Source organism: Colossoma macropomum, unplaced genomic scaffold, assembly GCF_904425465.1.
Source record: "Colossoma macropomum unplaced genomic scaffold, Colossoma_macropomum, whole genome shotgun sequence".
NCBI lineage: Eukaryota > Metazoa > Chordata > Actinopteri > Characiformes > Serrasalmidae > Colossoma > Colossoma macropomum.
Window position 1 is genome coordinate 1,627,136 of NW_023494797.1, and position 27,168 is coordinate 1,654,303.

Sequence of the window (27,168 nt, forward strand, 5' to 3'; positions counted from 1 at the left end):
GTTCAGTAGCTTCAAAGGTGCTCAAATTGCATTGATGTCGGCACTGCGAATCAATGAATGAGCTGCCTCAACTCGCCAACCAATCAGCACTCAGCAACAGTAACGCTAGAGCCCTATTGCCAAAAGACCTATTTGCTTTAAAAAAAAGGAAAAGTAAGTTATCGTGGATTTTTTTTTATGTAGGCCTAATACGTTCTTCTACTTTCCCAATATTAAAGCAATAGATTACTAGAAACATATGTCATTAAAGTTAACGTGAATCAGAAATCATAATGCTTTTTCCTTCCGTACTGGGACATGGGTCTATGTCAGGAAGAGTGTAGTATCGTAGCAATTCTCCCCTCTTACCGCTAGGTGGTGTTGTATATGGCTAGTTAGATTTCAGAACTGACCGGGTGTGGGCAGGAGAAAAAAAAGTTGAAAATGGCGAGTCCACAGTGCTGGATCCTGTAAAGGAAACGAAGTTAATAAACAGCCAGTACGTTCATCCTTGTACCGAGTAATTATTATGTCAAGTTAATACAGAGAGTCTCTGAGCTTGATGATAGGTGAGGTGGTGGGAAGGGAGTCATTACTGGTTAGTAGTATTTTATCCCCCCTGCTTGTACACGGTCAGAAGACTTACTAAAAGTCACCACATTCTGATGAAAGAATACGGGAAAACAAAAAGCATTAGCTACATAGCTTTTTATTGCTAAGGCACTGGAGCAGCTCTTTGGCTGAGTGAAGTGGTTTGCAGCAGTGTTAAAATGTTTTATGCTGTTATTGTGCTCAGGAAATGAATGCATTCAGTGTTTAAAAATTATGATTTTGCTCAAATGCTCCATATTAATACATTCATTTTGCCCTCTAGCATTTGACAAACCCGGTAGACAATACAAAGTGGCAGTTCTCTCTACAAATTCTCTGCTTTAGCTGCATTTACATTCATCATGTGGACTCTCTCATACATTCGCTCACGAGGTTTTATTTACGGGTATAACTGTAATTATGCGCTACGGTAGAACATTTTGATAAGGTAGCACAGCTCGTCGGAGCAACGGCACAGCCCGCATTAGTTTCGTGTAGCTTAGTGACATCAAATTGATGCGCAGTAGCTTTAGCTCGCATGTAGCAATATTAGTATTATAGCTCTTTAACGACCTCGTAATTCGCAGGATCCAGTGGTATTCGGGAGAAAAATGTACACAGAACGAAACGTTTAGGGTTCTGAACATTTTTATTTAACACGGGGGGCGATGGAGGCGATTTTTGGAAAACCCTATTCGTTCTGGTTATAGAGAAATGGGGCATAGACCCGGAGTTCCTAATATGGGCATAACGAAGACTACCGAATGACGCACGACTACAGTGTTCTATGCTGACAGGCTTCTTAAGCGCTCTCTACTACAGCTGTTTTGTGAGGTGGGATAGAGCAAAAATCTGGGCTGTCTGAAAGTGCCTGAGGACTGGATTAGAAGCGCCGAGCTTGTTGTTGAGGTCTTTTCCATTTTAAGCTGGTATTCTCTCTCATTTTCTGTTGCTATAGTTCAGTCAGTGAAGCTCGGAGTTCTGAGAGACAGATCCGACATCACTGAGCGAACAGTGGAGGAGCTGAGGAAAACAACGAAGGTGAGAGCTAAGACACTTATTTCAGAGACTTTTTAATTTATTTTAAATCATATTAGTTACTTGTGTGGTATATGCCTAGGCAATTAAGTTGTGTATTACTACAACTTAAATGCAATAATAACCTTTGTAATATTGAAAAAAAAACACATAATTGCCCAACTTTTATTTCATACTTCAACCAAACATTGCTAATGTGGCTAATGCCAGCTACACTAAAATCTATGACTCTGACTATGTACTGTTTATAGAGTAACTGTTTTTTTCAAAAGAGTGGTCCTGTGATGAAACAAAATCAGTAACTTATCCAAAGTAGCCTTTGAAAACAACAAAACAGTTGCATAGATATAAACGATTAAATATATTAAGAGACAAAAGACGTTCTCCTTCTGTCATACATTGTTTCTCATAGTGCAAAGCAACTTGGGATACAAATTCTTAGTATATAAAACTATAAAAACATTTCCTCCTTTCCCTTCCATCACTACTTTTTCAGATATGTACTTATATATCTAAAAATAAATTCAGTTCAATAAAAACAAAATTAATTCATTTTTTGCTTGATATTTAACTTTGACAATCTACATTCAAAGAAAAACGTGCCTCTTTGAAGTTTAAAGAACCTCCATATTATATAAATGTTCTTACACCGATCAGGCATAAATTATGACCACCTCCTTGTTTCTACGCTCATTGTCCATTTTATCAGCTTACTATATAGGTTCACTTTGTAGTTCTACAATTACAGACTGTAGTCCATCTGTTTCTCTGCATGTTTTGTTAGCCCCCTTTTCCCTGTTCTTCAGGACACCCATGGACCCTCACAGAGCAGGTACTGTTTGGGTGGTGGATCATTCTCAGCACTGCAGTAACACTGATGTGGTGGTAGTGTGTTAGTGTGTGTTGTACTGGTAGGAGTGGATCAGCGCAACACACACTAACACACCACCACCACATCAGTGTTACTGCAGTGCTGACAATGATCGACCACCCAAATAGTACCTGCTCTGTGAGGGTCCATGGGGGGCCTGATCACTGAACAAGACCAAGAACAGGGTAAAAGGGGGCTAACAAAGTGCAGAGAAACAGATGGACTACAGTCTGTAATTGTAGAACTACAAAGTGAATCTATATAGCAAGTGGAGCTGATAAAATGGACAATGAGCCTAGAAACAAAGAGATGGTCATAATGTTATGCCTGATGAGTGTATATTGATGTAGAGCCTTTACATACTATATTTACTTCACCTTAAGGGAAGGTTCTTTCAACTTTAAAAGGATTATTCATGCTAACACATGAACCTGGCTTCTAACTCGCTGAATTACACTGCATATTGTTACTTAACTAAGATAGTTTTTGAACTTGATGTTTAATTATGGTCACACACTGTACATCTTACAGTTAATCACAGTCACTCATTCACTCTTTCACATTTAGCATTCAGAAAACTCTCTGCCTGCAACTTCTACAAGGGGTGCTGTTAGCACACAAAAAGCTTCTGGTGCTTCTTAAAAGCAGTGCTTCTCATCAGTTACGCTGCTTGTCCTTGTTCAAACAGGGTTCTTCAGGAAACTAAAAGTTTGTGGCCCCAAATACTTTGTTTCCACAGCTGTTCTTTTGATACTTTTTCTCTGACAGTGAGAAAGGTGGCATTCTCAGCCTCTCTTCTGGCTACTGGAGAGGGACACGTTGGACCCATCAGTACTGAAACCATACTAATCTTTGGAAAGATCCTCTCCAATGTCGGCAATGCTTACAATCCATATAGAGGTAAAGTTTAAATAGCATATACTCCGTGGATCCACAATTTTTTTACTTTCTGGTGCTTTACTGTTCTTTGTGTTTGGTCTTTTACAATAGGGATCTTTACTGCCCCAGTTAGAGGCATCTGCGAGTTCAAACTCTTTGTCTACAATCATGCTACTTCCTCAGTCTCCTCAGGAGCATCCTTGCATAAGAATGGAGGAACATCTGGTGACCGCATACGCCCACAACGATGACAGTCAACATGTCAGCAGCTCCAACAGTGTTAATGAAGAAATGAACCTTTTTTAGCCAACTGTGTCTGAACACATCGGAATTAGACCTCTGTGTTTAACCCATCCGTGCAATGAACACACACACACACACTAGGGGGCAGCCCTATCCACGGCGCCCGGGGAGCAGTTGGGGATCATGTACTGTCAGCCGAGGGGATTGAACCGGCGACCTTCCGGTCACAAGGCTGGTTCCCTAACCTCCAGCCCACGACTGCCCGTAATGTACTGATGGAGCACGGAGATGTGGTCTTTGTGAGACTGTGGGCTAACAGGAGAATATTTGACAGTAAAAATCACCACAGCACTTTCAGCGGACACCTACTGTTCCCTTTGTGACAAACGCTGATGGAAATAAAAGGAATCCTGTCATGTATTCTTTTAATACAGATATGTGATGAGTTTTGTGATCAAACAGCAATCACACATCAGTGTGGAGCAGAGATTTTCAAGTCTGGCCCTCAAATTCTGTTTGCCTTCTCACTGAAAATGGAGAGTGGAAAATGCTGGCAGAATGTTTTTTCGCATTTGAATATATAGGAAAGAAAGACAGAAAAAAGCAACAAAAGTTGCAGCACTGATGCCTTCAAATGTTTAATTTAGTATGAAAATGCCACAGAATCTGTCCTGTCCTAAAGTGATGAAATTCTGTATAGTTATATGATCATCTAATAGTACCTGTTAGATTTTGTTTTTTTCTGTAATTTTTAATACTCGCAACTAAATTTTGATTGTCTATAATTTCAAATAAAATCTGAAAGCATTGATTCCATCTAAATTAACTTCAACCTATATTTGAACAAAACAATACAAAGACAAGATATCATGATATCTATCATCATATCAAGATATAGGTAATGATACTATGACAAGGTAAGGCATTACATATGTTAACATCATCCAGAAACTCTGCCAACTTCTCTGGGCTCTAGCTCATCTGAAATGTACTGTCGCATGGTGGAAACGTCTGATGAGACAACCTTTCAGATTGTTTATGGAAAAAACAGATGTGTTCTGTAAGCCAAGGAAGAAAAGGACCATCCAGATTGTTACCAGCATAAAGTTTTGGTATTGGAGATCGGGATATTAATGGGTAACTTGCACGTTGGTGAAGGCACCATTAACATTGAACACCTATGTTCGATGCTTATTTCAACATGACATGAAGCCTCATTCTGCAAGTTTCAACAGCATGGCTGCTCTTCTGGAGTCCAGAACTGTCTTCTATTGAAAATGTAAATCTTATTAAGCTCAAAATATGACAACAAAGGCATTGTATGGTTGCCCAGCCAAGGACTTGTTTGAGAGAAGAATGGCAAAAAATTATGTTTTTTAAAACTGGATCAGTTGGTGTCTTCAGTTCCAAAATGATTATAAATAGTTGCTAAAAGGAACGCTGATGAAACACGGTAGTAAACATGCTCCCATTTTTTTAGTGTGTTACATGTATTACATTTGGAATATTTACGAAAAATAAGTTCATATGGTAAAACATAAATATTGTAATACAGGTCAAACAGAATTTACTAATCACTGCTTTCTTTTTTTATTATAATCTTACATACTTCTGAACTTTTTTGAAATTGCCTTTGTGTTTTGTTAAAAATTAGAAGATCCGTGTGACCCCTATTAGATTAAATATAATGATTTATGTAATAAAAACTTCATATAAAAAGCTCAGGCAAGCTCAGAGAACATATGAACCAAAGGAAAAGTAACATTTCCGATATGGACATTAATTAAAGGGGAGTTTTGCTTAAAACTGCATTTGAAAAAACAGTTTTATGTTTTATGCTGTGGTAATGAAGACAAAACTTGTAATAAGGTGAACCTACTCTCTCTGACCCCTGCGCATATTAAGCAAGAAGAAACTGCTGAAGTGTTTGCTGAAGTCAGTTGGTTGTAGGAAAAATGGCCACACGTGCGTGAGTGCCCTGGCTGAGGAATGGTTCTTTAAACATTTGTTCTGCATCACACTGAAGCCCCGTAAACAGTGTCCTGTTCAGTTGCACTCACAATGCTTCTTATGAAGACAAAAAAGTGTCTTCTTGCATTCTCTCAGAACAAACAAACACACACACACAGGTTCATTTACAATTGCATTGTTCCTGACGTTTACTAATCAGAGCATTTAACCTAAGCCTGGTCATGGAAATGGCAAACAAAGCCTGAACCACATCTAGGCAAAACCTTTATTTGGTATGGAACTTGTAGATTGTGAGAAATTCTTTAAAATTAAAAATGGTCTTCATGCCAGCACATCTCATTGTACTAAATGGTTCTTTAGAGAATCATCTGCTTGGTTCTTTATGGGACCAAAAGTGGTTCAGTGCAGCAGCGTGTCACTAAGATAATCAAAATTGAAAGCATACATCCACATGACCTGCATTTCAAAGGTCATCAAATGAATATTTTTCTCTTTGCTTTATTTTTTGAGGTTTAAGGATTTTTAAAAAATAAATATTAAAAGCAAAAACCCAATTTGTGCGCACAATTCTACAGTGATCAAACACTGTAAAAAAATATTTGTTTTAACTTTGAAGTTCTAATAGTAAGTTTCTTGTTGCATTCCCATATTCCTGTAGTGCTGCATAATACTCCTTTAAGAAATTGTTTTCCTGTAGAATTGTCTTATAGTAATCTGTGATAGTAATCTATAATACAGTGCACTGTCCTGCAGTATACTACAGTCACTGTCTGAATTTACTATAATATTCTTGTAGGAATCACATAGAAACTCTTTTTTATAAGTATAAATAAGGCAGCAACATTTTAAGCCAGAAGTGCTTGAGGGCTGGTGTCCAGCCCAGTTGGGTGATTTACCTGCTCAAACACACCTGATTACACTCATCTGTTAATTGTCAGGTTTAGTGGTTTGGTTGAGAAGTAAAACTACCAAACTCCTACGCTTTTAATCCACTCGCTCTACATCCTCATGGCATTTCCAGAAATAGACCTGGAGGAACTGGATATTGAAGGCAAGAAGCTGAAACTGAAACCTGACTTCATAAAATACTTCCTACGCTCACAGATATAGTGTCCTTCCAAATTATTGACCCAAATGTATTTTGTGTTTACGTATTTTGTAGGTATTGTACATTCACATTAGCATAGTGGATGTATAATGGATAATGGACGGCCTGGCACCTATTAATTATAACATTTAACAATGAACAATTTAGCTAAACAGTGAAGCTAAAGAAGGAAAATGTCCAGAATTGTAAATGGAAAGATGATTTGTTGGTTGGAAAGCATTTTACAAGTGCTATATCAAGAAAATCATGGGTGTAAACTTACTACTTACTACTATTAAAACCAGTGGTGAACCGTGACTATTAGAGCTAGGCCTTCAATTCAGAAAAGCATGAGGAACATCCGTGACAAAGTTAATTTCTGTTAGTGTCACTATGGGATTCTGATAGTGTGTTAGTGCTAAGCTAAATGTGCTTTGAATTAACATTTTTTGCTGATAAAATATCTGTGCTAGTGCTTCATTCTATATAGACAGACTGGAAAACTGGGCAAGGCCTTCTGGAACAGTCCCTGGCTGGTTCTGATCCTATTTGGAAGATAGGAGCTACTTTATATTGCCATTAACAACCACAAATCTAAATGGGTAATGCTGACCTGGGATGTCCCATAAAGATCCATTCTTGGGCCCCTACTGTTTAATCTTTATATAGCACCACTGGGCCAAATCCTTAAAAAATAATAAAATATCTTACTACAGCTATGTGGATGGCACCTAGATCTACTTAGCTGTCTTGCCAGATGACTACAGTTCTGTTGACTCTTTATGTCATTGCCTAGTGTCAATAAAAAACTGGATGAAAGAAATCTTTCTCCAGCTAAATAAAGTCAGAAATCTTGGCATAATAATTTTTTCAGATCTGAATTTTAACAACCATGTAAAAGTAATAATGAAAGTAGCACTTTACTATTTCAAGAATATATCAAAGTTTAAAAATGGTTGGACTACTGCAATAGTCTCTTTACTTTCCTTCCCAAGACCACAAATAGACAGCTACAGCTTATTCAAAACACAGCTGCTAGAATACTTATGAAAGCTAAGAGATCCCAGCACATTACTCCAGTCTTCAAGGCACTGCACCTGCTACCAATTAACTACAGAACTGACTTTAAAGCACTTCTAATTGTATATTAATAACTGCATGGCCTTGAACAAAAATACATTGCTGATCTGCTTGAAGTATGCAAATAGGCCTCTCTGATCACTAGGAACCACTCAGTTGGTAGTGCCCAGAATTAGAACTAAACAGGGTGAGGCAGTTATGCAGTCATTATGCTGCCTCCTGCTGGAACAAACTTTCAGATGAGACCAGACATGCTTCAAATGTAGCCATCTTAAAGTCCTTTGTTTAGCACTGCACTTTTTCTTCACACAACAGTATTGTTATTTAATTTAATTTCTTATTTTATTTTTTTGTCTTATTGCCTTTTATCTCTGCACTGTATTTTAACTTAAATTTTTGTAACTATTTTTGCAAACGCCTTTCTGATCCCTCTAGGACCAGAGTTTGTCACAAAATATGTCCTGCCTATTGGAGATCAAAACGTGACTAATTGATTCCTTTGTCACTTCGTAATTATGATGATGGTTAATTTAACACATCAAGCCTTCTTTTCAGCTCCTGAAGTCATAACCAAGAGAGCTTTCTTAGCTATATCTACCTTCCAATCATCCGATCTGCCAATCTTCTGATGTGTGTTTCAATAATTAAGCCCCTTTGTTTCCATCTAAAACTTAACAATGGAACAAGAAAAGCACTGTAATATTTGCAGAGTTTAAAACAGTCATGTTTCTACTGAATAAAAATCAACTACAAATTACAGACATGTAAATCATTAGGTCTTCTCTGAAGGTCTAGAAGGCCTGAGTTTTCCACTCTGATTAAAGTATATTTAAAACAAGACTTGGGGATCTTAGGTTCAAGGTTTAGACATTTTTAGCCTTATTTACAATAACAGGCCCCCCTCCTATTCCACTGCTTAAATACTACACCACAAGATGCAAATTATAGTCTATAGTCAAGAACATGACTCCATTGGTTGGTGCTTCATCAGTAAGCAAAATGACCCAATTCTTAAATCTGTGTTCACCTGTGACCAGAAGAAGATGAATTTTTGAGTCTTGGTTCCTCTTTATTTTTTCCTCAGTTCTTAGGGTTTTTCCCCCATTGTCTCCCTCAGCTTATCATATCATTAGCTGAATTGAATGCAATATTGTTTCTGTTGTAATGTAAAATAGTAAATTTATAAGAGAAGGAAAAATATTCTTAAGCATACATTAATGCAATGACATTTTGGTAATTTTGAACCACTTCTGTCGGTCTATTCATCGTGAAAAGTTCACATTGTAAAGTGTAAAGGGCAGCTTGTTGTATTTGCTTAGACTGGTATGTTGCGTTTGTCTATGGTGGTGTTAAAGGCATTGTTATGTGTGCACACAGCCCCTTTCACACCAGAGGTGTACAGAGCAGTGACTGTATCTGCTCTGTAAACTCAGGCTCCTGTTTGGGGAGCTCACAAAACTCCAACAAGGGTGGTCCAATAGTAGGCAAAGGAGGGGGTTGGGGGGCGGGCTTGGGGTGGGGTGGGGGTGGGAGGGAGAAGGAGATTGTTAAGGAGGAGCCATGGGGCTCAAAATCATCTAAAAGAAGACCTAAGAGGAAGATGAAGACAGTAGAAGACAGTTATGGACAATCTCAGCTTTGACTAACAAGTGGAGAAAGAACAAAGCACAAGGAACAGGAAGACTAGAAAAGCAGCAGAGATGCCATTTAACTGGTAAAATATTTTATATGCATTCCTTCTATAACCCAGAAGTGGCATTTTAACTTGGATAAAAATTTCAGCACTTTAATGACTCAGTAAGTGTTTCTGTAGAAAGGAAGATGAGACGTACTGAGAGGTAAAAAAAAGGCAGGTAATTTTACTGTATTTTTTAACATTATACTTTCATTGTGCTGAAAACAAATAAGACCTTATTGATTTTTTCTACCATCATAATATTACCAGACTGGAACCCTCAGGGCCCTTCAGAGTAGCCCTAATGACAAAACATACCTAACATAATTAAAAAAATGACTGGAATAAACTACTCACGTCTTGATTTCCAGTGACCAGTTTTGTGAGAAAAATTTGCTCCAGGTCTTCTGGAAGTCCATATAGATTCATCACTGCCTGTCTAACCAGGTTTCAGTTCGTTTTTTGAAATGGTAAACAGTAGTGGCTTTATGCCGGGGCTCTTTACTTTAACAGTCACTGTAAAACTCCTACAAGCTAAAATATGTTATTTTGTCTATTACAAGCTTTAAATAAAATATAGAATGCTTCAAGTGTTTTTGTTTAATGTAGAAGAGTGAATAGTGTCGATGTGAACGATACTGAAATACTAATTTGCTACTAGAATCCCATAGGGATGCTATCAAAAACTATTGTTGTCACAGATGTTTTTTTTTCTGACTGAGTTTTGACATTTGTGGCCTGAACTGAAGGCCTCCCTCTAATAGTTACGGTTTCCACTGAGCATTTCTATGGTATTATTGGTTACTATGATAATACTAAGATACATATGGTATCAGTAGTTACTGAGTCTAGTGACTGAACTAAAATGCAGTTCTTTGCAGTCAGTATTTTCACAGCTTCTCTTTATTCGCTCATTCTTGCAGGAAACTCAGCTGAGAATTCAAGAAAGATGATCTGATATAGAATGAAGAGTGATGTTATCACATTGTCAGTGCAAGAAAGGAAAGGGAGAATCTAGCAGTCCATCTTCCAACTGCCAGGAAAAGAAATTGTGGAACACAAAGTCACAAGGAGCTTCATCAAAGCAGGGTCAAACATCTTGAAACAACCCAAGAACCTCACTGTTTTTTTTATGCTGCCATCTGCCTGTCACAACCCATGGTGGGTTGATACTTATCCATTTATCCTTGGATTTTTTATTAGATTAACTTATCAACCACAGAATAGTGCCACTACTTTACAAGGACCGATATACAAACTCAAATGTACACAACCTATACAATCCAATTCAAAAGATTTCATGCACTAGTTTCTTATTTAAGCAGTTAACTGACATAATAACAAATGAAAATCGATTAGGTTGCTAGGTCTTCTCAAAAGACCTCAGAACAGAGGAATTCTAAAGCATCTACTTGAAGGAAGAAGCTCATATTTGTTGCTGATGTTCTCCTCCATGTCTGAGTTTGAGTGGTCCCTCGCCTCCCCATCCCCCCTCCCCCAGTGTGACTACAGTGAGTGGAGTGCCACCCGGGTGGTGATTCCAGCTGTTTATCTCCTAGCCTTCATTGCTGGCACGCTTGGTAATAGCTTAGTTCTGTGGGCATACCTGGACTGCCATGGCATAGGCCGTAGGAACTCCCAGTTGGAATGGCCTCAAGAACCTTCTCCAGGCCCGTCCTCCACTTCACGTACTGTAACAGAGTCCCTGATTGCCAGCCTGGCCCTGGCTGACCTGGCCTTCGTCATGACCCTCCCCCTGTGGGCAGTCTACACAGCCCTGGACTACCACTGGCCATTTGGTGGTGCTCTCTGTCGAGCAAGTAGCTACCTGGTGGCTCTGAACATGTATGCCAGCGTGTTCTCTCTGACCGCACTCAGCGTGGAGCGCTACCGTGTGATTACCCGCAGCAGCAGCAACAATGGCATGCAGAACCAAGCCACAGCAAGGGCTTGCTGGGTCGTAGGGAGTGTGTGGGTGGCAGCTTGCAGCCTGGCACTCCCTGCTCTGCTTCTACGAGCTGTCAGAGAAGTGCACTTGGACATGGGGACAGATGATAACTGGCTGGAAGAGGAAGACAGTAGGAATGGTGAGGGAAGTGCCACAGTTTGCTTGTGTGACATGGACTACTCCAGTGTGGTATCTGCAGACCTGGACCCCATGGCAAGGGAGCGAGCGGAGTTGATATGGTCAGCAGCACTAGGTCTAAAGTCCACGCTACTGGGTTTCTTGCTTCCTTTTGTCATTTTACTTCTCTGCTACTGCTCCCTGGGGCGTCTCCTTTTCCGACACTTCAGCCTGGGCCCACGACCTGATCGTCAACGCCAACGCAGGCTCCTCCGAGTCATTGTCACCCTTGTCCTGGCCTTCTTCCTTTGCTGGCTGCCCTTTCACGTCAACAAAACCCTTTCAGCCTTGGTGGAACTAGACCTCCTGCCCTACTCCTGTGGCTTTGACCGTTGGTTGGTGGCAGCCCACCCGTATGCCATCTGTCTGGGCTATGTCAACAGCTGCCTCAACCCTCTGCTCTATGCCTGCTGCGATCCGGCGTTCCGCCGACGTTGCAGAGGCGTGATCCAATACAGATGGACAAGTTCAAGAATGAGGGTCAAGGAGGAAAGAGAGCCAACCAGCAAAAGCTCCGCCATGCTGTCAGGTACAAAGGAGGATGTGGAAGAGGATGACAAGCACAACAGAGTGATGGAAGGCGAGGCAGAGAAGAAAGCGCACAACCACAATAAGAGAATGTCTAAAGAAGAATACTTTGAAAGGCTATAAGAGGCTTTTGTTCACATTTCAAGTCACGCATTAAAGAAAAATATGCCTGTTTTTCTTTATTGCAAATGTAGTTGCTGATCAACCATGAATTGTCTGGTGTCTTAAGTTTGCTTCTTCAGTTTTGCATTGAAGCATTGGATAATGTGGCTAATAAGTAATGAAAGAGGTCACCAATTAGTGCTGTTCTTCAAATCCAGACCTTGAATCTTTATGGTCCTGGATTTTGTTATCGCTTATAGTTAAAAGAACTGTTAATGCATTCGATTGGCTACCTAGATTCATATATGACAGCTGTCAATCAACACTTTGATAACTCGCGGAGGACCCTCAAAGGGCATAGGTAGATACCTCTGTGCCTGACTTTTTGTGAACTGAAATATATTTGTAAATACAACAAAGCTAGCACACAACTGAATTAAAATCAGTGGCAAGTTTTACAGCTGACTATAATGACTTGCTTGATAATGAAGACAATGTTAACTTGCCAACTCTGCCCATGGGTCCCTGGGAAATTAAGTCAGGATGGGGATGTGATACTGGGCTTCGCACTAGAAACTGAATTTATGGACTAGATCTGAATACCTAAATCATCATTCACTTTCTGCAAACAGCTTCAACTTTGACACTAGCGTTCAGAAGTTTGAAATCACTTGCCAAATTAATAATTTTGTTTTATGTACAGAATTAACTTGTACAATGTGTTTGCAAATACAACAACTTCTTCCCCAAAAGGCATTTCAATGTTTTATTTTATATTTTGGGAAAATCTGTGAAGTGAATAAAATGATAGTTTTACATTACTTTTTGTCATATTATCTGCCTCCAGATTTAATGTCCACTTTTAAATTGTAATGAATTTTATTACAACTTACTTCTCAATGTCATTACAGCTTTCTCAGCCATTTAGGAGTCTGCTACAGTTCTACACTTCTTTTTATCAATCTGCACACATCTAACATTTTTTTTTCTATTTTATTTACAGCTTCCTGGGGTCCTAATTATATGAAACCTGTGGACTAGCATATTAGAATCATTTTTATACATTTATCTGCAAACAAATGGGTTTTGTATTATTGAAACATTGACTGAACTTTTGAACAGCACTGTATGTAATCTGAACATATATTATTTGAGCATCTCAAATGATGACATAATACAAGTCTTCAAAAAGTTTACTGTAGTTTGTGTTTGTGTATCTGCTGGCATTCAATGTCCGTTCACAGGAAGTCTATACCCACACAGTGTGGGAACTGCAAATTTGGAATAATCACATTACAGTTTTTCCCATGAAGGGGTGAAATGGAGTCCCACAACAGACTAAACTGCAGGACAGGGGCACGTAAACTTTACAAAGAAGCTTCATGATTCACAAGAATGTGCAAAGTACAACTACAGTGTAAGCTAGAAAGAAATGTGCAAACCTGTATGATAAACATTTTAATGCTGTAAAATATTAAGTAGCTAGGCTGATTAAATTTGTAAAATGTGTATAAGTGCATGCAAAAAAAAAGGGTTTCCGTTTCTCCAAATCCTGGGATTTGTCCAGTCTTGCCAGAGGTCCCCAACAAACAAAAACACAAAAACACATCAAGCTTCGTAGTGAAAAAAAAAACAAGAGTTTATTTTTTTTATGGATTTTGACAAGCAGTAGACTGAAAAATACTCCATACAGGTCGTTACTGAGCCAGTCAAGTCCAAGATGAGCTAAACTGACGTGTTTCCATTTTGATCATTCACACAGCTGAATCCATGCTTTATCCTGACACTTGACCGCCTCTCACACTTACACCTATACCCAATCTATTTCAAACACACACCCACACACACACCCACACACACACCCACACACACACCCACACACACACCCACACACACAGACAGTCAGTTGTCAGGCTTAAGCATAGTATTGCAGGTTGGCTTTTTTCTTGGCCTGCACCTCCAGAATACCCTCCATGTAGTCTTCATGGTTCAGCTCAGTGGCCCCACGACGCAAAGCAATCATACCCTGGAATACAGACAGAAGAACAAGTCTTAAGAATGAGAATTTTTTTGCAGTGATTCAGTTGAGACTGATTGGGATTATCCATTAATAGAAAGACTACATTCCACTGCTATTGTACAAACAACTACAAAAGGTAGTTGCTTCGCTACAGGCCACCACACACCGTACATCAAGCAGGATTATGCCAAACAGTTTTATCCCTTTTGATTAAAATGTAACTGAAGGATATGTAAATGAAATCTAATAGCATTGCCTTCACTTTGGACACACAATATTTCACCTACAAAGGCAAGACTACATTTTAAAAAGCTCAGGGGTCTTTTGGGCTATGTTCACATTACCAGGCAGAAGTGGCACAAATCAGATTTTTTGCCCTAATGCAACTTAGATCTGATGTTTTCAGAGCTGACTGGACACGCAAATCTGATCTTTTCAAATCCGACCTGAGCCACTTTCATATGTGGTCCTAGATATGTATCCATCGGATACGTATCTGATTTGTGGCCATGCGACCTTAATGTGAACGCTCAGATCGGAATTCATGTGCTTTTTTTTCCACTGTGCATGCACCATCATTCAGCGTTAACATGGCAGCAGCGGCGAACAGAGGTTAAAGCCTGTAGACGGTCGAAAAGAATCACCTTTTCGCCTTTATCTTGCTCTAATAATGAAAAGCTGAGAGCTGTTCAGAGTTAATTATCTTCGCAGTGAAGCCTCGTTCTGCTCGTTCGTTTGTTTACTGATGATGAACGTGACACACATGCGGGTCATTTCAGGACACTGTTTCATTCACATTATTGACAGATTTGAATTAGCTACCTAAACGAGCGTAAACCATCCTGTCAGACAGATCGGATTTGAGCAAAAAATCGGATTTGAGCAATGAGGCTTGTAATGTGAATGTAGCCTTGGTCCTCAGGGCCTCCTTGGTCTTCAGAGAATGCCTAATGACTTCTGAGTATGAAAAACTCTTTAGTTTTCAGTTCATTTTCAATTTAGTGGAATAAACATGCTTGCTGTATTAAAACTCTGCAAGTTTTGTAGTACTACTATTTTTTCATTGCTCAGATTTGGTTGGAAAAACCTGAAACTGACAAACTGCAAATTGTCCAATCAAATTTTAACCAATGGGTATCAACCAGTAGTTAAAAATAGGCACCAAATACATACATACATACATACATACATACATACACACACACATACATAAATAAATGGGAAATGAACAGAAATTAGCATTATCAGAGATGTTTTTTTCCCTCTTTTTTGACATTTATAGCTCAAACTGAAGGATTAGTGGTAAAAGTCACAGTTCACCACTGAACATTCTCAATTACACCATTGCCTGAGATGCCAGTCTTTGCCAGAATTATGGTCTTATGTACATCAGACCCCACTGAAATCTCCCCGTTTCTCTTACGCAATTGACAATCTGTGCTATAAGCTAAACTGCAGAACAAATTAAAACAATACTCACTGCCTCCACACACACAGCTTTACACTGAGCACCATTAAAGTCATCAGTGCAGCGTGCCAGCTCCTCATAGTTCACATCAAGGCTAAAGAGAGGGAGAGAAAGACAAAATAAATAGAGGGGCGGTTCTAAAAAAAAAATGCATATACTGAAATCCTTTCACATGGTTAAATGACTCAGACAATCGTTGTGTACCTAACATTCATCTTGCGCGAGTGGATCTGCATGATCCGAGCACGGGCCTCCTCGTTGGGCATGGGGAACTCAATCTTGCGGTCCAGCCGTCCAGAACGCAGGAGTGCAGGGTCCAGAATGTCCACTCGGTTAGTGGCAGCAATCACCTGAAAACACACAGTCAAAAGTTACGGTTATGGAACTGTGCGTTTTAAATGGAAGTTAATTGATTTGCATTTTATCAGGCTACAAACACCCAGTGAGGCTGCAGTAACAGGGAATTTAAGAAAAGGAACAGTACAGACCGCACATAGAACAAATGCGTATAACACTACAATTTACATTCAGCATGAATGTTCAAATGAATCAAGCTACTATTAAAACAGGTGTGTATTACTTTTAACAAAGTATGTACCTTGACTTGCATGTTAGGCTGAAAGCCATCTAGCTGGTTGAGCAGCTCCAGCATGGTCCTCTGCACCTCTCTGTCTCCAGCCTTTTCACTGTCAAAGCGCTTGGTACCGATAGCATCCAACTCGTCAATGAAGATGATTGAAGGGGCTTTCTCTTTAGCCAGAGCGAAGGCATCACGCACTAGCTTGGCTCCATCTCCTATAAACATCTGCACCAGCTGCGGACCAGCTAACTTCAGGAATGTAGCCTGAGAGAGAGGGCAATACCAAAAGGTTGGGTAGGGGGTTATCACAATGAGACAGTGAAGACTAGTCAGCCTTTTGTCCAAAATTAAGTCATGTCAATGCACGTAAGCATCAGAGCACTCATTGTGAACACGTTGAGCGCAGATGCATTAACATGCACAAAACATTGTTTTGGAATATATCCAGTGGGGTATTTCACAAAGCAGGACTTCTCAGTTTAGCAAGATAACTGACTACTGGCTTGACCCGACTCAAGTCACCCTTTTTGGTTTTCCATTAGGTAAACATGGTACCTGGTACTGGGTACTATTTCTCATGGAGCAGCAAAATCTTTCTTTTTTTTAACATTTGCTCCACAGTTGTGAAGCAGGCAGGTAAAATGTTGGAAATTGTTGCTTCTTCCAGTGATGCAATCAACTAAAAGGTTATGCTGTAGGCCCCTTTCAAACACATACAAATGTTTCTGAAAACACCTTTTTCTCCTCTGCATTTTGGCCTTCCATCCACATGAAATCGAGCCTTTCGTCATTAAAAACAGCACCTTTTAACTCTTCTTTGCAGTCTTATATCTTCTTAGGGTCGATGAATCATTTTTGTTTATATTTTATTAAGTACATATGGCTAATAGAGTAAATACTGAGACAAAGTCAGAAGGGGGTGCTATTCGCTTTGTTAGCTGGAATGTAAAGGGCTTAAATGGACCTGTTAAAAGAGCCAGGATATTTTCCCACCTTAAAGCATTGAGGGCAGAAGTTATTTTTTTGCAAGAAATGCATTTACGTAATATCGATCATATTAGACTTAAAAAACCATGGATTGGCCAAATTTTTCATTCCAATTTCAATGCAAGAAACCGAGGTACCGCTATTCTTTTCACAAAAAGGTACTTTTTTCTGTCCAAAACACTGTCTCTGATCCTCAGGGGAGATTTATTATAGTGGCTGGTTTGCTTTTCCATACTCCAGTACTCCTTGTAAACATTTACGCTCCTAACTGGGACGATGTTAACTTTGCACATAAAATAATTTCTTCAATACCTGAAATAAATACCCACAGATTAATTTTTGGAGGAGACCTAAATTGCGTGATGGACCCTGTGCTGGACTGTTCTAATTCTAAAACATTTAACATCTCAAAATTTGCACACACTTTCTCATCGTTTTTGTCTCAAATTGGCTGCATTGACCCTTGGCGTTTCTTTTATCCAGATAAAAGGGCTTTTTCTTTTTTTTCACATGTCCACCATTCTGACTCCAGAATAGATTACTTTTTTGTTGACAAAACTCTTATTTCCTTTATTAAAAGCATAGAATATCAAGCCATAGTAGAATCCGATCACGCTCCTGTTTCCTTAGATTTAATGTTCCCCTCACATTATAAGACACAACCTCCATGGAGACTGAATACTATGTTACTATCAGACCAAAACTTCTGCTCATCAGTGTCAACTGCTATAGGTAATTTTATCCTGAAAAATAAAACTGAATCAATCTCTCCTTCAGTTTTATGGGAGACTTTGAAAGTAGTGATTAGAGGAGAAATTATTACAACAAGAGTTAATTAATGATTTATCAAGGGTAGATCAGCAATATTCAACATGTCCTTCCCCACATTTATACAAAGAAAAGATAAAACTTCAATCACAGTATAATCTGCTGTCTACTGATGTAGCAGAACAGGCCCTGCTTAAATTGCGTGGATATATATATATGAAAATGGAGAGAAAGCAAGTTGACTTTTAGCGCGACAACTCAAAACTAGAGTAGCTGCTCAGCTTATACCACAGATTCGCACTACAAATGGGAACCTCACAAATGATCCTATACAAATAAATAGTACCTTCAAAGAATATTATAAGGAACTTTATTCCTCAGAATCTTCAAATGATTATTCAGAAATGACTAAATTCTTGGAAGGTTTAGATGTTCCTAAACTCGATTTTGCACTTCAAACACAGTTAGATGAACCAATACAAATTGAGGAAATACTAGATTCAATTTCTAAAATCGGAGGGCCTGCGATGGACTGGCGACCTGTCCAGGGTGTATCCTGCCTTCCGCCCAATGACAGCTGGGATAGGCTCCAGCACCCCACCGCGACCCAGAAGGATAAGTGGTTTAGATGATGTATGTATGTATGTATGTATGTATTTCTAAAATGCAAAGTAGTAAGGCCCCAGGTCCGGATGGTTATCCCATAGAGTTTTTCAAAACATTCTCCAATCAGTTAGCACCTCTTCTTTTGCAGTTGTATAACCACACCCTGGAATCAGGTTGCCTACCGCAAACTTTGACAGAAGCCACTATAACACTCCTTTTGAAGCCTGGAAAGGATCCAAATGAGCGTAGTTCTTACAGACCCATTTCTTTATTGAATGTAGATTTGAAGATTCTTGCGAAGTTACTTGCAACTAGGTTACAAAAGGTAATTCTCAAAAATTTTTTCGAATATTCGTAGGCTCCTTAGCATCATATATTCGCCTTCTCCGTCAGAGTCGCCAGAGGTTATATCGCTTGACGCAGAAAAAGTGTTCGATACAGTGGAATGGGAATATATGTTTGCAGTACTAAAAAGGTTTGGTTTGGGCCCTACATTTACATCTTGGATTCGTTTGTTATACACATCTCCTAAAGTCTCTGTAGTTACTAATGGGATAAATTCAGATTATTTTCCCCTTTTTAGAGCAACAAGACAAGGGTGCCCACTCAGTCCAAGTTTATTTTCGTTAGCAATTGAGGCCTTATCGATCTGGCTTAAAACAACTACTAACCTTCAGGGTATTTGGAGAAGGAGAACAGAACATAGAGTAGCTTTGTATGCAGACGACCTGCTTTTATTTATATCTGATCCGGCATCTTCTGTACAACAAATTATACAGATGTTGAAACAGTTTGGTAGTTTCTCAGACTATAAAATAAATTTTGTGTACGCTTCCCCATAAGTAACAAAGATATCCTTCATCCCAGCACTGTATTACCTTTTTCAATATCAGTAACAGGGTTTAAATACCTAGGTGTGAATATTACCCGATCATTTAAAGAACTTTATTCGAAGAACTTTCTACTGTTGTTGGATAACTTGAAACAAGATCTTCAGAAGTGGGAAACCTTACATCCATCATTGGCAGGTAGAATAAATTGCATTAAAATGTCGGTGCTACCCAGATTTATGTTTTTATTTCAGTGTCTTCCAGTATTCCTGAATAAGGCCTTTTTCCGCATGGTGGATAGTATTATACTGTCATTTGTGCGGGGAGGACCTGTGCAACTTGCCCTGTTGTTAGATCGACTTTGAAGATATGGTCCCAATTTCGGCGGCATTTTGGCCTCACTGAATTTTCTAATCTTGGTCCTATTTGTAAAAATCATTTGTTTATTCCTGCTACCATAGATCGGGTCTTTAATGATTGGCATAAAAAGGGCATCAGTGGATTTGCAGATCTGCACATTGATGGAGTCTTTGCTTCTTTTTCTGATCTTTCAGTCAAGTTTCAATTATCACCTTCTTCATTTTACAGATACCTTCAAATTCGGAATTTTATGCGTAATCAGTGCTCTTATTTTCCTTCCCTGCCACCAAAAATTCTCCTAGAGGATATTCTGGAATTACCCATGATAAATAAAGGTTTAATTTCAAGAATTTATAATAAAATTGCTCCACCACATAATACTCGTTTAGAGAAAATTCATACAGCTTGGAACGAAGAGTTGGGTCTGACTATACCTGAAGAAACATGAAAATCAGCTATGAACATAATTAACAGATCTTCGTCATGTGTGCGGATTAACCTTATTCAGTTCAAGGTCCTTCACAGGGTTCATTACTGCAAAGTGAAACTGGCAAAAATTCAACATGGGATAGATGAGCTATGTGATCGTTGTCATTTAGATAAAGCTGACCTAACGCATACGTTTTGGACTTGTCCTGTTTTAGAAGTATTTAATTTAGAGATTGTGCCAAGTTTTGAGTTATGTTTATTTGGGTTGATTAACACAGATTCAAAAATTCCAAATAGGATTAAGGAGGCCTTGGCCTTTGCATCCCTTCTGGCAAGAAGGAGGATATTGATTAATTGGAAATCTCCATATCCACCAAAGACCTCACAGTGGCTCTGCGATCTTATGCTTTTCCTTAAATTAGAAAAGATTAAGTTTTCATCTAGAAAGGATTCTATAAAATTCCATAGAACGTGGGATCACATGAATGCATATTTTGAGAAGCTGAAGTCTCCCAAGTAATTAGCATCCCTCCCCCTCTTCTTCTATGTAGAGGTTACTGTTTAGCTTAAATAATTACTTTCCCAATATCCGTATGTACAGTGATATGACCCTGTATGTATTTTGTATATATATATATATATATATATATATATATATATATATATATATATATATATATATATATATATATATATATATATCTGTTTTCTTCCTAATTAATAGTCAAATTATGTACAAGGTACAAGTATTTCCTGACCTACTCATCACTATGAGAATATATATTTATGTAAGTCCCCTCCAGTATTGTTTTAGTTCTGGTTATGATGTAAAATGTGGAACACATAAGTGTCTGTAATCCTGTATCTGCATAGACCCACAAATAAAAAATAATGTAAAAGAAAAAATAATAAAAACAGCACCTTTGGAAAACACTAATTTTCTTAGCTACTGTGTTATTGCGTTTGCAACATGGTGTCACAACCTCTCATTTCCTATGTTCTTTTCAGGACTTTTGAAATCAAAATGTATGATAAATTACTGCTTTCCTGTTTTATAGAGGAGCTAAATAATGTATTTTACAGAAATATCCAGATACATGTGGATGGGTCTGTAATCAAGCCACTTCAAAACAAAAAGAACTGAATTTCAGTAAATGTAAATTGTAAAATGTAAAAAAAAAAACAAACAAACAAAAAAAAAAAACAAAAAACATATATGTACCTTGGTCTGTGCAGCACAAGCTCTGGCCAGCAGGGTTTTTCCAGTACCTGGTGGTCCATACATCAGAACACCTTTGGGGGGCTGGATGCCCAAATTCTCAAATTTCTCTTTATGGTTCATAGGTAGGACAATCGCTTCCACCAACTAAACAAACAAACACACAAACAAGAGTAATTTCTATATTTTATACATTCTACTGTTAGTTATTTTAAGCATCCTAAGGATTTATATGTACTGTATTATAGTACTGGATTCATTGTCAGTCATTTTCAATTTCATAAAGCAATATTGGGTCTGACAAAGGAGCTACAGTAATATGAGAAAAATGTTATATCCAAGTGTGTTCCTTGTAGAGGCTGCGTCAACTTATTTTCACTTAGACAATCAACAAAACATGTAATCCGACTAGGGGTGTTCAATTTTTTGCATACAACTATATATAAATACAACTAGTAGACCTTATTACTATTACATATTAGCTCTGACAGTTTGCACCTCTTGGATCTGCTTGTCCAGACCACCAATATCACTATACTGCTCAGTAGGCCTCTCATCCACCTCCATGGCTTTCACTCGGGAGTCATACTCAGTGGGCAGAGTCTCCAGAATCAAGTAGGAGTCCTTATTAACGCCCTGCATTCACACACAAAGACAAGCTGGGTTACAAAACTCAGGGGAACATAAAAACTCCAACAGTCTTTATACAATATCCCTGCTTAAATAGCTACTGGAAATGTTCACTCACCACAAGATCCCCAGGTTTCAGTTTCTCAGCATCAACCAAGCCGATTACAGGCAGGAAATAAGTCTACACGCATTACACAATAAAAGAATTCAGTCAGTGAGACAGTAACGTACAAAAAAGATTGGGCCTAATAAACTAAGAAAATGGCCTTCATGTTCATATTTGTGATTGAGTTGGTAATGTCAGTAATTGTGTGCTGAACCCACCTGTCTTGTGGATGTTTTGATGACCGCACACTTGCCCTTTCTCTGCGAGTCCAGATCTATATTGGCACCATCCTCTTCCTGGTCATTTGGGTCCACATCCAGCAGCTGCAAACCACACACAGACAACATTCAGTCGCCATCCATCTCTCAGAAACAATGCACTCCCAGAGGCACAAGACAACTACCTCTAGTGTACAACACAAAGAAATGCATTCTTTTTAAAATAATGTACTTTGCAGCATGACTTGCATTTACTGGCCATATACACATACACATAAGTCAACACTTGTTTCAGTTTTTTTTAGATTAAAGGATATGAATTATAGTTCAACAAATTACATTCAAACCACATATTTTGTCAGGGAAGATGTATTTCATGTTGCAGTTTGCTTCTTTAGTAAAGAAAGAAAAGACGCTACAAGGCTCATTTCACTAATAAGTAATGAAAGCTTATACTGATATCAAAGATGCACAATGATATCAAAACCACATAGGTGTTGGCAGATATTTGTTTAGAAAGAGATTATTGGCATTAGACAGATGTTTAGATATGACCGATGTTCAAAACCAATATTTGACAATGGATTTATCGTACTCCAGAAAAGCTGAATGTTTAGGCGCTGGGCTACTGCCCTAAAATGTCAGCATTTTACTTTTACTGCATATGTAACTCTTTGCAAATCAGTTATATTGCTCTGTCATGCTAATCTAGGTGGGCCTAGTTCCAGTTTCTACATTATATCATCGGCATCGGTCCAGAATTTTCATTTCTGTATTTCTCTAGACTATACCTTAACAACCAGCAATGTGCTTTACACCAGCATACACCTTACCCAACCCATGTATAATTAAAGTGAAATAAATGTGGATTCCAACACTGTATGGCATACTATTATTACACAATCAAAACTAATCTTTAAAGAAACAGAGTCAGAAACCAACTAACATTCTATTTATGATTACTTAACAACTTGACACGTTGAGGCAAATGTTTACTGACAGACAGTTTTCATTATGCCAGATGGAGATCATACGTTTCCATTATTTTCTTCAGATATCAAACATGTCTTGGCTGATCAACTCAATTTTGATCTAAGGGGAAAGTTGTACAAATTAGATTTTTTTTTTTTGAGCAATGGCTAGCAAGTCTAGACTTTCGACACTTTCACAAGGAGTATTTCATCAATACAGCTCTTCTGTTTAGAAATAGCATTAACTTCAGAAAACATGTTCAGAAAACCAGACTTCTACAGTGAGGACTCCAAAAAGACTCCACATAGAAAACAAAGGCCTCATTTGAATTCAGAATAGCTTTGCTTACCTCTATGACATTGGAGACGAGGTAGGGCAGAGTCTTATTCACTTTAATCTTCTCTGTGTTTTCTTTGATCTTGTCCTTCATAGCCTGCAACTCGTGAGTGACTCGCAGCACCTCGCTTTTCATGATCTATAACCAACAACACAAGGAGCACAGAGATTAAACAAGCAAGTCATTAACTCGTTTAACCTGTGGAATGAGAATCATCACCCATTTTTGTGATAAGCATTCAGATCACCTACTTTTATTTCACTGTCCAGTAGCCGTGTCCGCTGAACAATTTCCTCAGTAGACATCTTGAGGACTTCCTCGCCGATCCCATCCTGCAAAACCGCAAGAGGTAGCAAGCAAATCTGTTTAGCCATAAATTTAGGTTTCCATCAGCATTCTTGCGCTTTGATGTACTAAAATAGTAAGACTGCATCAAGTTTGTAGAAACACGGCACTCAGCAGCGAAAAAGTTTTGCGAGTTTTGTTCAGTCAGTGATACACATGATCTATTTATTACTCTCATTACCACACAATTTGTGCATTATGAAAATAGCCATCACTAACAACATTTAGGTAGATAAACTGCTTAAATCTAATGCATTCTTCTCGGTCCTCCAGTACAAGGAACCCATGCAGCTCTCTCTCTTTAGTATAGCTAAAAGGACATTAGCCATTTTAGCAAAGTGGTAAGACTTCTATAAACAAACGTATTCACTAAACAACATTTAAGGAATAAAACACAAGAGGGAGTGTGTTATCGCAAAATAACATCACAGCTGTGATGTTATTCGCGATAACACATGAGCTTGAGTGTTCTATTGCTTTTATACAACAGTTAAAAAAATAAAGTAAGAAATAAAAAAATTGGGACGTGAATGTGGCATTTAACATGTTTTAATGTTAACAATTCCTTCCACCAAATTATAGCTCCTTAACAAACAGCTTGTTGCTACATCAGAGTAACGAGCTCCGCTCACCCGCTGCACAGCAGGCAGTTCATTCTCCAGCTTCTTACACAGACCAACACAATAAGCTTGTTTTTTCCTTGTCCACTTGTTTTCTTCTATTCTATTTCTATTCTTGCTCAAGGCAATTACCTTACTTCTTGGTTCATTGTATGACTTCTACTTTCGCTGCACTAATTCCTGTCTTACTTTGGTTGTGTCAAATAAAACCAGCTTTAGTGCCTTTTACTTTGCTGCTAAAATCCACTTTTTTACTGCCGAAAAATTTTACACTCTCATAAAATAAAGAAAAATACAAAGTAGAAAATGCATCAAGAAACCGCGAAACATTTTATCTAAATGTGCTTTAATATTCTAAAATCTTTAACCCATTTCAGTAGTTCCACCATGTCTGACCAAATCAGCTGTAGGTCAAATGTAATCTTAAAAGTATCAATTTTCTGTTTGTGTGCAAAGTAAGAAGTAAAAACGGTCAAACGTTCAAACGTTCAATTGCTTGGCAACAGCCTCTCAGTGGAGTGATACAGTGTTTGTGAAAAAAAAACATGCTGTTATGGCAAAATAACAGCACAGATGGAACGCTTCTCAACCAATCAGCTTGTGTGGCCAGAACTAACTGTTGTAAAAAATCTTACCAAGTCAGAACTGCTCAGTTTAATGCCTCTAAAAGCTACCTCGCAGAAAGAATTTACATGTAATGGTTATGAATAAGCTGCCTGATTTCTGAGACGTTGTGTTGCAATAGTTTTGTGAAAAAAGGCCTCAAAGTATTTAAAAAAAAAAAATAAAACATTCTTGGCAGAGAGGTACTGTAAGGCAAAATAGTCCCCAAACAAAACGTATTTCTTTAGATTTACCACCATTTTACCACTATCAACATTACATGTAACGACATGTAGGTTCACTGGTTGTTTTGGAAAGCAAATAAAATGGCTATCTATGCATTGTAGACATAGCAAGTCCTTTCTTCTATCAAGTTTCTCTAATGTGCACTCATATTAACGTAATCTCATTTCAATAGACTTTGGGTGACTTTGTTTGCATCTTAATGATCAAATTATACAGAATTTGTAAAAAAAAATTAAAATAAATAACAAGTGCAACTCCCCTTAAAGTCAGATATTTGGCAAATTACTAGTAAAACCAATACATACTCATTTTTAATTTCATGGGGGCTAAATCCTTTTTTCAACTGAACACTGTGGGAAATAGCTTGATAGCAGGTACAATACCTATAACCGTTATAATAAAGGGTTGGCAATATGGCAATATTGTATCATTATGTGATCAATTGCATTACAATGCTTTTCAGAGCATATCGTGGATATCTTCAGTACTTACAGAACAGTGACCAACTGCATGTTTCATTACAAAGAGAGCATAATTTGGCCTGTTGCAATATAAGAAACACTGAATACAAATCACTGTATTGATGGGTTTTATAGTATTTTTAAACGCAATATTACTGGTTCTTTTTCTGTCTGTTTCAACTTATCAAAAAGGTAAATATCGTGGGACACATCTTGCATCCAGAAAATGTGTTCAAATATCGTGATATCAAATTTCTGCCACATTGCCCACCCCTACTTTATAGTACTGCCATTACAGAATTCACAAGCACAGCTTAACAGTTACCTTAGTACCTAGTTTTGTTTTTTAAACGAGTACTTGCTACACTAAAAATATTATAAAGCTTACGGGACCTGGCAGGCAGATAAAGTGGGCTAACAAACAGCTCTTAATGTACAAAACAACAAATCTGTGTTCTTGAGGTTTTAAAAGGTGTAGCAACGTACTGACGCGTCCATTCGTTTTCACTGTACGTTCTCTTGTGATAACGCTCTGAGCCGGTTAGCAGCCTGTGCAGCTAAACATCGCTAACTTAGCTAACTACTTCGCCACTATTATTCTAAGAAGCCATCATAAAGTACTCTGTTATGCGAACGTCTGTACTTTATTATTTCGCGTTAAGTATCTGACAGGTTTCTCCACAAACCAGTTTCTGCTTTTATAAACTCATTAGACTCCTCCAGTGTGCTGGAGTGAGAGCTGTAATTTCACTGTGTCATGCTGCGGACTGTTAGCAACCCGGCAACGGCGAGTTGGCTTCATGACGAACTCGATTTGCTATGAACTAGAACCGTCAGATTTTCAGACGTTTCTGCCTGTGCTGCTGATGTAACATTTTAAAACTTCTACACATGTTAAAAGTACTATTATAACGAAAAAAATAAAAACTAACCTCCACCTCATCCCAAACGGATCTGTCATTCAGAGACGCCATCTTGCAACACTTCGCTTCTTTCTTCTTTGTTGTCTAATTTTCGGAGGTTTTAACTGCTGTGGAGATCTGCTGCCGCCACCTGGCTCGGGTCGGAGTGTCAATGTTGAGGGAAATTTCACCGTCTCCGGAAAATTCTACGTAATTAAATCATTAAGATGTAAACATCTAGAGTGGTTTGATGAGGAATGATCATTTTTAAAACATTTTTAAATTACCACCC

At 38.4% G+C, this 27,168-nt stretch overlaps 2 protein-coding genes and 1 long non-coding RNA gene across 4 annotated transcripts; 2 read left to right on the forward strand and 1 right to left on the reverse strand.

Annotated features, from left to right (window-relative positions):
- The first annotated feature begins 135 nt into the window (after positions 1-135).
- LOC118817376 lies at positions 136-3,723 on the forward strand. Its single transcript, XR_005008008.1, has 3 exons — positions 136-1,611; positions 3,248-3,379; positions 3,470-3,723. It is a non-coding gene; the product is annotated as an uncharacterized LOC118817376 (long non-coding RNA).
- Positions 3,724-10,858: 7,135 nt separating this feature from the next.
- Positions 10,859-12,193, forward strand: aplnr2 (apelin receptor 2). Its single transcript, XM_036584120.1, has one exon. It carries the CDS (start codon positions 10,868-10,870, stop codon positions 12,188-12,190), a length of 1,323 nt encoding a protein of 440 aa, XP_036440013.1. The 5' UTR covers positions 10,859-10,867; the 3' UTR covers positions 12,191-12,193.
- Positions 12,194-13,787: 1,594 nt separating this feature from the next.
- Positions 13,788-27,034, reverse strand: psmc3 (proteasome 26S subunit, ATPase 3). 2 transcript variants are annotated; one of them, XM_036584039.1, is made up of 12 exons: positions 26,907-27,034; positions 23,951-24,031; positions 23,712-23,837; positions 22,391-22,495; positions 22,185-22,247; positions 21,935-22,072; positions 21,440-21,583; positions 16,256-16,501; positions 15,862-16,007; positions 15,670-15,751; positions 14,056-14,195; positions 13,788-14,019 (listed from the first exon to the last, which is right to left on the reverse strand). In XM_036584039.1, exons 1-11 carry the CDS (start codon positions 26,946-26,948, stop codon positions 14,085-14,087), a joined length of 1,284 nt encoding a protein of 427 aa, XP_036439932.1. In that variant the 5' UTR covers positions 26,949-27,034; the 3' UTR covers positions 13,788-14,019; positions 14,056-14,084. The 2 variants fall into 2 exon arrangements, with proteins under 2 accessions (XP_036439932.1, XP_036439931.1); XM_036584038.1 differs by having other exon boundaries at positions 13,788-14,195.
- Between the last annotated feature and the right edge of the window lie 134 nt (positions 27,035-27,168).